This window comes from Bolinopsis microptera, chromosome 1 (genome assembly GCF_026151205.1).
Source record: "Bolinopsis microptera isolate Bmic1 chromosome 1, MBARI_Bmic_1.0, whole genome shotgun sequence".
In the NCBI taxonomy this organism is placed as follows: domain Eukaryota; kingdom Metazoa; phylum Ctenophora; class Tentaculata; order Lobata; family Bolinopsidae; genus Bolinopsis; species Bolinopsis microptera.
In genome coordinates, this window is record NC_087072.1 from 8815550 (window position 1) to 8829290 (window position 13741).

General features: G+C 37.5%; 4 protein-coding genes across 7 annotated transcripts in view; 3 read left to right on the forward strand and 1 right to left on the reverse strand.

The window, feature by feature from the left end:
- The window catches only part of LOC134811887 (sushi, von Willebrand factor type A, EGF and pentraxin domain-containing protein 1-like), a 52788-nt gene extending 52263 nt beyond the window's left edge, over window positions 1-525 (forward strand). For both annotated transcript variants that reach the window (XM_063819001.1, XM_063819012.1), the window contains one exon: window positions 371-525. Coding sequence is in view for 1 of the 2 variants with exons in the window: in XM_063819012.1 (XP_063675082.1) it covers window positions 371-484 (114 nt within the window). In the remaining variant the exon portion in view is untranslated. The remainder of the gene's footprint in view (window positions 1-370) is intronic.
- Window positions 526-1032: 507 nt separating this feature from the next.
- Window positions 1033-13741, forward strand: part of LOC134811922 (chromatin complexes subunit BAP18-like) — a 73171-nt gene continuing 60462 nt past the window's right edge. For 2 of the 3 annotated variants that reach the window (XM_063819079.1, XM_063819097.1), the window contains exon 1: window positions 1623-1652. The gene's annotated coding sequence lies outside the window, so the exon portion shown is untranslated. Of the gene's footprint in view, window positions 1052-1622; window positions 1653-13741 lie in introns of those variants that run through there. The other variant, XM_063819088.1, reaches the window with a different exon arrangement.
- Window positions 1633-13741, forward strand: part of LOC134811891 (X-ray repair cross-complementing protein 5-like) — a 66060-nt gene continuing 53951 nt past the window's right edge. Inside the window, exon 1 of the mRNA XM_063819036.1 lies at window positions 1633-1666. Coding sequence (XP_063675106.1) covers window positions 1656-1666 — 11 coding nt within the window. The 5' untranslated portion in view covers window positions 1633-1655. The remainder of the gene's footprint in view (window positions 1667-13741) is intronic.
- On the reverse strand, window positions 2814-5493 carry LOC134821611 (uncharacterized). Its single transcript, XM_063832316.1, has 5 exons — window positions 4611-5493; window positions 4171-4282; window positions 3810-3942; window positions 3424-3602; window positions 2814-3157 (listed from the first exon to the last, which is right to left on the reverse strand). The coding sequence occupies exons 1-5, from the start codon at window positions 5353-5355 to the stop codon at window positions 3106-3108; spliced, it is 1221 nt and encodes a 406-aa protein (XP_063688386.1). The 5' UTR covers window positions 5356-5493; the 3' UTR covers window positions 2814-3105.

Consider the following 13741-nt stretch of genomic DNA (forward strand, 5'->3'; position numbering starts at 1 on the left):
CTCCTGCGTAAGTGACCGTGTCTTTATGTTTTACAGTTTCATGTTTGTCATTGTTATAAGTCTTCGTATACTTGTTCAATTCATCTTAAACGGTAATGCATTGGAAGCATTTTTAAAATTAGTTAGCAAGCATGGGCATTCTGAATGCTAATTTGATATCGTCCTCACCCTGTTGCATCAATATCTGAGTGTTAAGCGTGTATTTAATATTGCATTTATTGTATTAAGTACAGCTGTAAAGAATAACCCTATAAAAGGGTTTCACACAATTCAAACAGTAAACATATAATCCATGCGAGAATTAATCGAGAATCCCGCACTACACTAAGAATTTATCACGGACGATAATTTTAACAATTATTCCCCCTAGTACTCATCTGACCAGAACCATGCTGTGAGAAAAACAGACAACAAAGCACCCGTATCAGGAAACAATGGGTTTTCAGAAAACGTATACGATACCGCAGAAACGCAGAACATATAGATGTTAATTTGCTGTCCTGATCAAGGACCAAACCGGACAGATTTTTAATTTTTTTAACTGCAGAAACTTGTGTTTTGTAGCGTTTATAGTTATAAGTCGATGGTTGGATTTTTATCAAGATTTACTGCTACAAATCAAATGCACAACCTTGGCTAATGTTGTTACTTGTTAGACTTAAAAGAGAATTGATATTTTTTGCTCTACAGAATTTGATTTAATAATTTTAGATTTTGTTTGTAAATATAGTGAAGATTTATTGCAGAGCAGAGTTTCATTCAAACATGCGACAGAATTGTCCTGTGTCCATTCTGTTCACTGCCCCTAGGAACAGAGGAAACATATTGGTGCGGTAAAATTATGCAAAAAGTGTGATCCCACTCCTGCCTACAATTATTTTATGTGCGTCAGATTTTATTTTTAAGGGGAAAAAACACCGCGATTAAGCTAAACAATTCGCCAAATTTGCAGCCTTTAGGTAGTGGTCTTCTCAAGTTGGATTATTCAACATCGTAGTATTTTATACTATACTAATTACAACAGTACAAATCTATTACATTTATTAAAGACGTTACAGAAGGAATTAATTTAATGTAGTTTGAGGAATCCTCACTCTCCTCGCGTCCAACAATGGCGCGTTCCTCTTGTCTAAGTAATATAACATTGCAATACACGATTGCTTAGTTTAACCCATCAAGTCACTCAAGCTCACAACGTTAATGTATTACACCGAGTTTCCTGACAATTCAAGATATAAAATTCTAGAAGCACCCTCATAGAAGCTTTTAGTTTTACAATGAGATGTGTTTAAGACAACTGGGGTTACTTGAGCTGACGATGGGCTCAATTGAGACAAGTACTCAAAGTCAATATTGTAATTTTACAACATCGTTTGTATAACTAATAGTAATACTATATCTTATATTGTAAAAGCTAAAATGGCTGCAAATTATATTATGATTATCTAAACGTAACTCAATTTCAATCTTTTTAGGGACTGCGATCCAGCTTGTGGAGTTATTTATTTGCCAAAATTCATCCTATTTCGTTTTTTCGACTATCGATAATTAGAAGCTTTTAATATTGAACATTCTTGGAACATTTTTGGAGGAAAATTGTTCTATATAATATGTGTTAATACTTTCAACACTACTATATAACAAATAATTTGAGCATGAATAAGAAGTTGTTACTTTGAAACGTCGTTTATCCTAACAGTGCAATATCATTTGTCGCAAATCAGAATAATCAGAAACTATTTGGAAAACCCAAAAACTGTCAATTGTTCTATATGTGTTTTTCCTGATTTTTAAAACTAAAAGCGATACTCTCTTTCTGATGTATTTGATGTTACGAAAAACGTTTGAACCTAATCATACTAAATACTAAATAGTTATGGGCATGTCGATATTTTCTTATTGATTTGTACACAGCAGTACCAAGTGCACAAATCTGATAGAACGAATAATATTATCGGCAGATGGTGCAGAAAGTTCGGTATACGGTTAATAGTGCGATTTTTCACCCACCGCACTTATATGTTGCCTCTGCCCAGGAATAATTGATCATGGGCCACTGCAAATTTACATGAGATGGGAGACTATTAGTTGCTAATGACTCCTCAGTGAATCAACCCTATCAACAGTGATGTTGAAACTTGAAACATCCTATCGGAAATGGACCAACCCTCATTCAGTCACATTTTTGACACTGTTTTCCTTTTCAGATAATATTTAAATCTAACTTAATTTGAGGCAGCCAAAATGCGGTGTTTGCTATGTTGTAAGTTGTAGGCTTCAATTTCCCTAAAATATTGCCGTCTACTTACAATTTTGTCAGACGATCAATTTTAGGATGTTGTTACTTTGAATTCCATCGCGGTTAAAAATATCGATTTTTTGTTGTAGTTGTACTTGTCCTTGATTTAGTTGATTTGTAATAAATTTTGATTTTTATGAAACTTTTATTACAAAATTGTTTTTTTGTTGATATGATAATATTTTCAATGTATATCTCATCGATAAGAATGTCAAGAGATTGCAAGTATTGATCTAGACCTGGTCCTTCAATTGTTCTCATGAAATATGTCATTTTGTGCCTAATTCCATGAGTGAAATTGAATGCTGCATAAGCTGCTTGTGCCTGTGGCTGGGATTGACCAAAATCTGATAATCTGTTGATTATTTTGGTCCATTTTTCAACTAAATATGAATCAATGTATTCAGATGCCAACGAACGTGCAAATTTGGCTAGCTCATCACGTAAATCTTGCCCCTCTCCTTAACCCGAAATCGACTTTAATAATGGAGATGGTTTCTAATTAAAAATTAAATTTTACGCAATGGTTTAAAAATCAACATTCTAACATTCTACACGCTAACTTCAATTTGATAAGAAGAAAAATTAGATAATTACGAAACCCAAAAGTAAACAATTCCCTGTTCAAATTCTTCATACATGCTAAAACTGTGTATGAGTATCTAAAAATTGTTCCGGACTATTTCATCCTTTGCCATAACCTTAAATCATGAATCCCAAATACTCAAATATCATGCCCCTTTAGCTGTAATAGTTAACGTTATCATATCTTCGTCCATGTGCTGTTCTCCTAGTGAGGTAACGGTTTAGCTTTCTTGGCTATTGTTGTTGTTTTGCGTGTTCCACCTGGCCCTATCCCTAAAATTGAGAATTTAGGGTATGATAATGAGTATTGTTGATATTTGATGATACTTAACAATTGTGTTGAAGCAGTAATAACTTGATTATCTTAAGTGTTCAGAAACAGAATATAGTTGAACTAGTACTACCGTATAACACTCCTCCATAGCAATTTATTTTCAAAATTTGCTCCATAAATAAACAGATATTTCTATTTTTACAATCCCTTCATTCCTTCTGCTTGAAAATGCAAATAATCAAGCATGATACAAATTTTCGATTACCTTTTCACTTTGTCACTGTATATTTCAACCTCGCATAGAGTTAAGATCCCACGCTGAATTTCTATTGTGATCTGATCTGCGATAACATGCCCACACTCGACCTCATACACACGTTTACCCTTTAGAAAAGTTAGTCGTTCACCACACTTTTTCTTAGTTCCTCCAGACAGAGTAAATACCTGTAGGCTGTAGATAAGTAGAAAATATCTTACAAGTGCAAAAAGTGACAAGTAATGAGATGGGTCCTTTTTTGTAGATTTTATTTATAAATATTAAAATGTACTCACCAATCTCGTCCAAAATTTGATAGTTTACAGTTACACAGTCTGCCTAATGGTATGAAATCTGACTATCAATTATTTACTTGTATATGAGTTAAGACAAACCTGAGCTCCATCGATCATTCTGTCTTGACCATTTTCCGCTATGTTGTAGATTGCTACCCTGGAAACCTCGTAACCTGCTGCGAGGTCAAGCTTCCACCATTGGGGGACTGAACCTGCTGTAATTGTACAGGAGCTGAAAAATAAATTCCAGCTATGATTGTGAAGTGATGAGTTTAACTATAATATGCGTGACTTGCAAACTCACACGACAAAAAAGCAAAAAGGAGGAACATTGAAGGTTGACTCCTTATTGAAACTTTGAACTCTACTTTAAATCATGGTTATCTGATCTTGGTTGTCTTGAGTTTGGGAAGGCAGAATAGAACAATAATATGTTTCATCCATTCACTGTGTCACTCACTTGCTGCTGAATTCTCCATTCGTATTTCCGTCAATGGCTCGCTCAGGTGCTCCACCAACACTTCTTGAACCGCTTTGTGAAGCCGAAAAGTGGGAATTATCGATAAGACCAGCTGAAAAAGGAGATCTTTATTTTTAGAAGTACTACATGATCAGCCTCCAAACATCAAAGATAGTTCATCTTATTTATCAGCTATTAAGGGCCCTTGGTATATTGAGTTAATGATCTCTTGGAAATCAATTTTGTGTCGACTGCAAAATAGTTTCAAGTATCAGGAGTATCGGGAAGGGGTTTTTTTGGAACCCCCTTAAGTTTGCGTGTGTGTTATACGTGCCTTATCCAACTTCTGAAATTTGTTTTTTGTGTGTAATCCGTGCCTCAAGTGTGCCTTCAGTGTCGTCCGACAAATAACCGAATCACCTTGTCTGAGGAAATCTTACCGTCTTTACAGAAAGGCTCCTCTGTGTAGGAGAACTGATCCTTCTTCAGGCAGGTCACTTCTCTGTCCCCTGTATTAATGTAGTCTCGTGAGCAGGACACTTGGATAACTTGTCCAATCTCAACAGGAAAGCTTGCGGAGGTTATCACGGACTTCCAACCAAAAGGTAATCCTTCACAAACTGCGACTGGCGGATATTTTGACTCTTCACACTGGAAGCGTACATTTATGATGCCTTGATGATCGTTTTTGAAAACTTTTTTTAAATGTGATATCGCTCCGTACATCACTTGAGCTCCCACAAATGCTTGTCCTGTAGGACACTGGATCATGTTGTTTTTATTCCCATTCCAGTTTGTTCCAGAGTCATGCCATGAGTAACCATCAGTGCATCTGAAGCTAGCGTTCACCAGACCGCAGCAGCTCTGGCTATGTCCCAAGAAAGAGTCAATTCCACCTTTCCCAGAGCATTTCACCCCTTCGGAAAGTTTTTCATTGGACCACTCTGATTGTGGTTGGTTAACATAATCGATAGCTTTAGGTCCTGAAATATCAAGCATAACTGCAAAGCTGGTGAACCAGCTCCAGATACTACTGCTATCAGGTCGTTCTCTGTCTGTTAATCCATCTTCCCTCAATCGCTCGTATCCAACAAACTCTACAAACTGGCTTGCCCTTCTATCCGGATCGTGACATCTTAACGCAAGATCGATGAGTCCATGTCCCGATCGGTAGAGCCAAGCCATGTCGACTATGTAGAACCCTTTAGGACAGGATTTAGTTATCTTCGCTCCGTTTGATCCTGGATGTGACCAGTTTGTCCAGGTCCTGGAAACTGCAAGGAGATTTATGAGAATTCTTCTGTCCTACGAAAACAATCATTTTTTTTTACAAAGTTGGAATGAATTTTAGAATTAATGAAATGTTCGAAATAACTATAAATAATAAAGAAACGCAAAATAAACGTTTTATTTAGGTATGATCATTAAGAGATTAAGGCGATGTGATGGATGATTTTAAAATTGCATGATCTAGATACTTATTTTCCTTCAGTAGGTAAATGCCTCATTACATATATTTAGTTTACACTGAAAAGAATCGAAGTGTCTTACAAGACTGTTAATAATGTTATTTAATGTACATTCCTTACTTTTACCCTTTGCTAACCAACTTATCCACTCATTTAGATCATGTATCAAAGTTTTCCGTTCACTTTGCCGACACAAACTAAGACACTGTTGTGCCTGCACTTACCAGATTTACAGTTAGGTTTCCTTGTATAAAGGTGTACTGGTCAGCTACTACACATGTTCCCTGACTGTCCCCATAGTTATTCATTCCAGGACGACATGCGAAGCTTATCTTATCTCCTGTCTTATATATAGTATCCTTGTATACACAGATGCTCTCTGAAGTGTTTATTTGTTTGAGCTTTACTAGGCTTATATGGTGGGGGGGGGGGGGGGGGTATGATAAGTGAATGAAACAGGGGAAAGGTGTTTAGGTTAACTTCACTAACCTTCAGGTCTGATGAAAAAGTTTTTTCTCTCGTCGAACGTTAGAAATAATATTTCTTTGTTAGTCCAATTCTTTTCACACGTATCACCGCGCCTATCTGCAGCGAAGTTAAAATTAAGAAGAGTTTTTCCGTTGCACTCCAGAACCAAGCTAGTCGGTGTGAGAGACAGTCTCAAGATCTTGGGGCCGAACGGGACCTGTCGGAGTGGTTGCACTGCATCGCAGAACTCTACTTTGTACTGCCACTTTTTACTTCTATCTTTGTAGAATGTGAACGTAGACGCAGTTCCATCTGAGAACACAAACTTAGGATTTATCCTTTCCCGCTCAATATCACGTGCTCCTCTAATGATTAGAGTCTGACCTTGACTTAGTGGATACTTCTTCAATTCTACTGGCGCTTCCCAGCCTGAGCAGGAAAATAATAATTATCATTTAAACTCTTCGCTGTAAATAACCTATCGCTCAAGCTTCAATTCGTTTTGAAGAGAAATGCTCATATCGTTCCAAGTAAACAAATAATATTATGTGAAGCAAAGTGCTAACCTTGAGGCCGAGGAAGGTTGGAGTTAGGTACCTTTGCGTAAGCTACTGATAGAGGTACGATCATGATAAACATAGCATAACACATTCGACCTTGCTTTCTCATCTCCGACATTTAGATTATCATCAGCTAAATGGATATGATACATGTGACGCACTATATTATACCACCCCTCCGCAATCATCTCACTCCTCCGCAATCATCTTACTCCTCCGCAATCATACCACCCCTCCGCAATCATCTCACTCCTCCGCAATCATACCACCCCTCCGCAATCATCTTACTCCTCCGCAATCATACCACCCCTCCACAATCATACCACCCCTCCGCAATCATACCGCCCCTCCGCAATCATCTCACACCTCCGCAATCATACCACCCCTCCGCAATCATCTCACTCCTCCGCAATCATACCACCCCTCCGCAATCATACCACCCCTTCGCAATCATACCACCCCTCCGCAATCATACCACCCCTCCGCAATCATACCACCCTCCGCAATCATCTTACTCCTCCGCAATCATCTCACTCCTGAACATTGCATGTGCGAAATTGAGCAAACATTGATATACCAGCTTAAACACCCTACCTTACAAGACTTTTTCATAACGTACGAAATGCGACGGTTTTTCCCGAAATTTCGACATATTTTCGGACCGCCAAAATTTCGGTCGTCGTAATAGAATCCGTCGCATTATTTTTAGCTTATTCCAATAATTGTGGCTTCATCGATTCATTTTGTTCTTGAAAAGTTAGTGATATGATGGTGGGACAAATAAACACAATATGCCATGATGAATTTAATGTCAAGTAATACGTTTTAAATTTACAATAAATTACATTTATGTGCTAACATAAACGTCTTATAAGAGACTAAGTCAAGATAAACAATTTAATACCAAACTCAATAAGTCATGTGATGCAGATATACTGTTATTGATCAGTAGAGTAAAATTTAGATTTTAGATTGAAATACTAAAATCAGCACTAATCAGTAATCATCTTATTACTCAAGTCAATTTAAAAAGGATCTTGTTCCGGAAAAGTAACCACATGGACTGATATCTACGATGGTGAGAAGGTTACTATCCATCGGGAAACTAACGATGTGTCTCTTCAACATGATCGGTATGCGTGTGCCGTGAAGCGGATAAAGGACGGAAGAGCTTTGCTTGTTCCACATTTGGTAACCGTCGGACATATTCCGTTAGAAGTTAGTAAACATTGTCACTATTTCATGTGCCACGGTGGGGAAATTAATGGAGTTGTTGAGGATAGCAGACACCGTCGTTCCCCTATACCCTCCGGTGGATTGGAAGTCAAGTTGAAACTTACTTTCAAAGGCCTCGGAGACATCGTGTACAAGATGAAGCAGCTTATCCGAGAATCTTACTCCTGTGAGTACACTGGAGAACAGCGTGAAACTGAAAGAGTCGAGCCGGACCCATTAGAGGAAGATGAAGAAATCGATTTATAAGTTTCATTTTGTTTCAACATGATTTTACCGATTTTTAGAAAATTTGGAATTTCCTTTGTGTCAGAAAACAAAATGATGAAAAATACCCTTATTTTCTGTGACGTCCGAAATGTGACGGTTTTTGTTCAATTTCGCCATATTTTCGGACCGCCAAAATTTCGGTCGTCGCAAATTGGTCCGCCACAAAAAAGTCTTGTAAGGTATATCACGTACTGGATCAATCGGCACTATTACAACAACCTAGTAATATGTTTACAGTGTCACAATTGAAACAAAATGGTAAAAAACGGGTTAATTTCGTCACAAAAATATTATAACTCTGTTTCCTCCTTGCTGGAAAATAACTAGTTTATCGAAATTTGTATGATGACAAAATTATATTTAATTCTAATAGAGGTATGGCGAACTTCAAAATAGGGCATACAATGTTAATTTCGTCACATAAGTTGTTGTAAAAGTTTGATAATTTTTCATTCACATCGATATTTCTCATTATGGTTCACGGAATTGATTAATACAAGAAATATAGCAGCCCATACCAGTTTTCCGTATTAAATTTATATTGTTAGGGGCACAAAATTTTAATTTGTCACATTTTTAGTGACTAATCAAAATTTAACTTAACATTGTTAAACTTGAGCTCTGATGTGCTGGACAATAATTACCAATTAGTTCTGAAATTCTAATAGAGGTATAGTTCTTCAGAATAGGGACAAGAAATGTTAACTTCGTCACATCATTTTTGTGACAATTTTAATATCAACTGCCATATCTTGAAACAACTGTATCGTCCATACTCCTTATATGGAGTTTTCCCGCTTTTCAAACCAAAATCAGATAAAAATGATTTCGGCAATGCTCCCAAAATTGAAAATTCCATAAAATGTGACATAATTAACCTCATTTCACAATAACCAAGTGTGTGTATTATTATTAGGCAACCATTCAAAACAGCATATTTTAGGGCTGTGATCGATAGAAGAACCGTCACACAATGAGTTAAAAGAGTTTTGAGGACACCTCACAGTAGAAAAGAGGTATCGTATTATGAGTGTGACAAAGTTATCCAAATATTGCCGTATACGGAACCATTGGATCCGTGCCCTTTAACTAATGGTGTATTATAATTGTTAGATTGACCTAATCTACTATATTTCAGACCAAGGAATGTTAATTGGGCAGCTACAGTTAACTAAGTCACAGAAATGTGACATTTAAACATTATAGTGTCTAACAACAACAAATTTTATTTCTGAGCAGTGCATATGGGAGTATGGGTCACGTGGCTAATGTTCAGAACTTCTGAACTGTGAACACTGATTCTGAACATGCTATGTTAACCCATTAGGGACGACGAGTTTTAAAGTTTGCCGATTTTGATGCCGTTTAACACACTAGGTCACTTTACAGCAAAAATGAGATATCCAAAAAAGCTAATCTGTATCTCGTTTACTTTAAAAGATACAGCTATGGTCGCATACGACCCACTCGTCCGGGTCGCAAACGACCCATCACGGTTTTTCGGCTTTAACTTCTGAAACAAAGACTTTAGGATAAAATAAAATAAAAAGCATAAGTTAAAAACATATGGTCAATACTGTGTGACTCTAACTTTTTAAAAATAAAGAATTTGGGTCATTAACGACCCACTCGGCTCACTTGCTTATTACTACATATGTCCATGTAACTTCTTGAATTCAGCCTAAAGCATGACATCATAAGTTCAAAATCGCCTCTCAGCAAGTGATAATCATCATAAACTGCGAAAAATCGGTTAAATGGGTCATTAGCGACCCACTAAGACCACAAAATTGATTAATTAAATATAATGTTGTCAAACTTTTACAAATATTAGTATAAAAACATGTTATATCTTGGTCATTACTCCTGTACGTTGATTTAAATTTTAAAATCGATCAACTGGGTCAATAACGACCCACTCGGAAGTTGAACCACGACATTAATTATCAGTATCATGTTGTTCTACCATCAAGAAAGACACTCGTAGGTCTTAATTCCACGCAAACCACGGGTGGCTGACTACTAGCCCTTCTGAGATCTGGAGTCTCACGGTAATCTGCAGATCACGTCACCCAATGACTGACGAATAATGGGCAGAATTGGATTGATAGGTAGGTGAGTTTATCAGCTGTTAGTACACGACCGTAATGTCGTGAGACAGCAAACAACATGCCTATCTTTTCCCGATTCCTAGAACGTCCAAGAAGAACTATACAACTGCTGGATTCAGATTTCAGATGGCTGCATCTACTCTCTTCGCAGCTCCCTTTCTTTACTTCTTTGGGGCCGTTCATATATTACGTAATCACTTATTGGACAATTTTTACGCCCCCCCCCCCCCCCCCACCACATAGCTATTATGTCAAAATTACACAAGCTTAATCATTTGGAAACTCCCCTCCCTCTCGGCCGATTACGTAATACTTGTTTTCGTTTTGAAAGCTGCCTCGTTGTTGCGGGGTTTGTTACCCAAAACGAGGTAGTTGTCTGAGAGATTGCAGGTTGCAGCACCGCCAGCCAAATGGGGGGGGGGGGGGGGGGGGGGCTTTTTCCTTGTCCTTCTTCACAGAGCTGTAGAGTGTAGATGTAGCCATCTGAATGCAGCAGTTGTTTAGTTATTCTCGTACTTTCTAGGAATGAAAAAAACATATTGGCATGTTGGATTAGAATATGCAATTTGACCACTCGTCTTTCAGTATTTACCCAAGGTTACATGATATCTCGTATACTTCGTTCAGGGGATTTTTCTTGAGTGACATGATCTGATCACCGTGGGACCCTGGGTCTCAAGCGGTGGGTTGTAGCAGGTCGTTTACCAAGATTCGAAATTGACGAAAAAGGTAACAGAATCTAATAAGCAACAACAACAGCATGGCTATTACCTAGCAAGTTAGGAACGAGGGCCGATTCCTTTTCTTTTGCGGCACGGCCACGGTCCTTTCGGTACAGATTTCCACGCACCATAGTATTATAGTCAGGACGCAACTCCAGGCATATGCAGTAGTGTTATTCTCGCAGCTCTTTGATGAGTGATGACGGCCCTTCAGTTGGCCCTGGATCTCAGAAGGGCTAGTAGTCAGCCACCCGTGGTTTGCGTGGAATTAAGACCTACGAGTGTCTTTCTTGATGGTGGAACAGCATGATACTGATAATAATTGATGAGGTGGTTCAACTTCCGAGTGGGTCGTTATTGACCCAGTTGATCGATTTTAAAAGTTAAATCAACGTACAGGAGTAATGACCAAGATATAACATGTTTTTATACTAATATTTGTAAAAGTTTGACAACATTATATTTAATTAATCAATTTTGTGGTCCTAGTGGGTCGCTAATGACCCATTTAACCGATTTTTCGCAGTTTATGATGATTATCACTTGCTGAGAGGCGATTTTGAACTTATGATGTCATGCTTTAGGCTGAATTCAAGAAGTTACATGGACATATGTAGTAATAAGCAAGTGAGCCGAGTGGGTCGTTAATGACCCAAATTCTTTATTTTTAAAAGGTTAGAGTTACACAGTATTGACCATATGTTTTTAACTTATGCTACAGTTTTTATTTTATCCTAACGTCTTTGTTTCAGAAGCCGAAAAACCGTGATGGGTCGTTTGCGACCCGGACGAGTGGGTCGTATGCGACCGCAGTTAGTAAACAGCGTCTAGCTCTGTTTGTGAACATCTGATTATCACGGGCTTTTCATATGTCTCAAGGAAATCGTTGCCCGCAACTATTTTGTCCTCAACAAAATAAGCCTACATAAAGTTTTAATGTCCCAATCAAGGCAAGAAGTAAAGTGAAATATTTTCCAATTATGACGACTAATTAGCCTAATTATTTAGTTGTTAGTAATTAATTGGGTCTCGACTGGAAAGTCAATAATTTAGCCCAATAAATTTTGAGCATATGTGCGAAAGATTCGTTGCGTTTAGTATTATGGTTTGTCCTCTATAGCCTCTAGAAAAGGTGGGTCGTAAACGACCCTATCGTCCCTAATGGGTTAATAGATAGATAAGATGCCAAAATTAAGCCACTATCGTCGAAAACGCTATTATTTTTGTTTACCAATATTCTCAAACTCGAATGAACGTGTCCATATAATTATAATATTGCAATAACCTTTTAAAATTTACATAAATGAAACATTGTCTCTGTCTTGACTCCAAAATTATTGCAGTGAAACCAGGCAGCAGCTATAAAAACCTTTTGGAAACCAGTCTAATGTTTAAGTGATCTCTAAATTTCTAGTGATGATTGGGGTGTGAAGTTTGAAGTTGTCGTTTCAAAGCTAACTAGGTAAACTGATTGGGTTTATAATTAATTTCCCAAGCTACCCAGTTAAGGAAAAGTATAAATTGGGTGAAGTTGTCCGGTAGCCAGAGAAACGGCAAACAAAGGAATCGGGAAAGGGAGTAAGTGCCCAATTATACAAGGAACATCGCTCATAATCATATTAATTGCAGTTAATGCACAGCTAATATAATGTTAAGTAACACAACTAATATATTATTAATTAAACAACGCTATTTATATAAGTATATAAGTTCGTTAAAACTAACAGAAGAAAGAATCAGGGAAGAGAGGAACGGCAAACAAAGGAATCGGGGAAGGGAGTAAGTGCCCAATTATACAAGAAACATCACTCATATTAATTGCAGTAAATGCACTAGTATAATATAATGTTAACTAACACAACTAATATAATACTAATTAAACAACGCTACTTATATAAGTATATTAATTATTAGTTCGTTAAAACTAACAGAAGAAAGAATCGGGGAAGAGAGGAACGGCAAACAAAGGAATCGGGGAAGAGAGTAAGTGCCCAATTATACAAGAAACATCGCTCATATTAATTGCAGTAAATGAAAGAATATTGAACTCGGCAATTCAGTAGTGTGGCATAACACGGTTAACGCACGGTTAAGGCACGGTTAAAGCACAGTTAAGGCACATTTAAGGCACGGTTAAGGCACGGTTAAGGCACAAGGGTTACATAAGGCACGGTTCTTAAGGCACGGTTAACGCACGGTTAACGCACGGTTAAGGCACAAACTGCCCAAAAGCAACCATTATGGTCGCTTAAGGCACGGTTAACGCACGGTTAACGCACGGTTGGGGAAATATAACATATAAACATACAAATGGTTAACTACGGCACAGTTAAGGCACGGCTAGGGAACAAGGGTTACATAAGGCACGGTTGAGACACGGTCGAGCTATTAGATGAAAACATGAAACTTGTAAATGAAGTTATCCCTTATTTTTGTCAATTATGGCAATCAGGAATTGGGTTCTCGCGATGAGGATACAGTCATCACTTTAAGTTTACTTACTTGTGACCCTCGATAGAAATCCCCTCTAATAATTCCCCGCAAACACTTAACGAGTTAACGGTCGAGTATATTTGTTCGTTGAGCTTAAAACCGGCGTCTCATAATATTAACTGCTAAAATTTGTATAGTTGATCTTAAATTTCACAGTGTTCATCCTACTGGCTTTATACAAAGAAACAAAAGATATCTTAGTTAATAATTATTATATCTGGTATTCTGGTTAGTGGTTATAACTC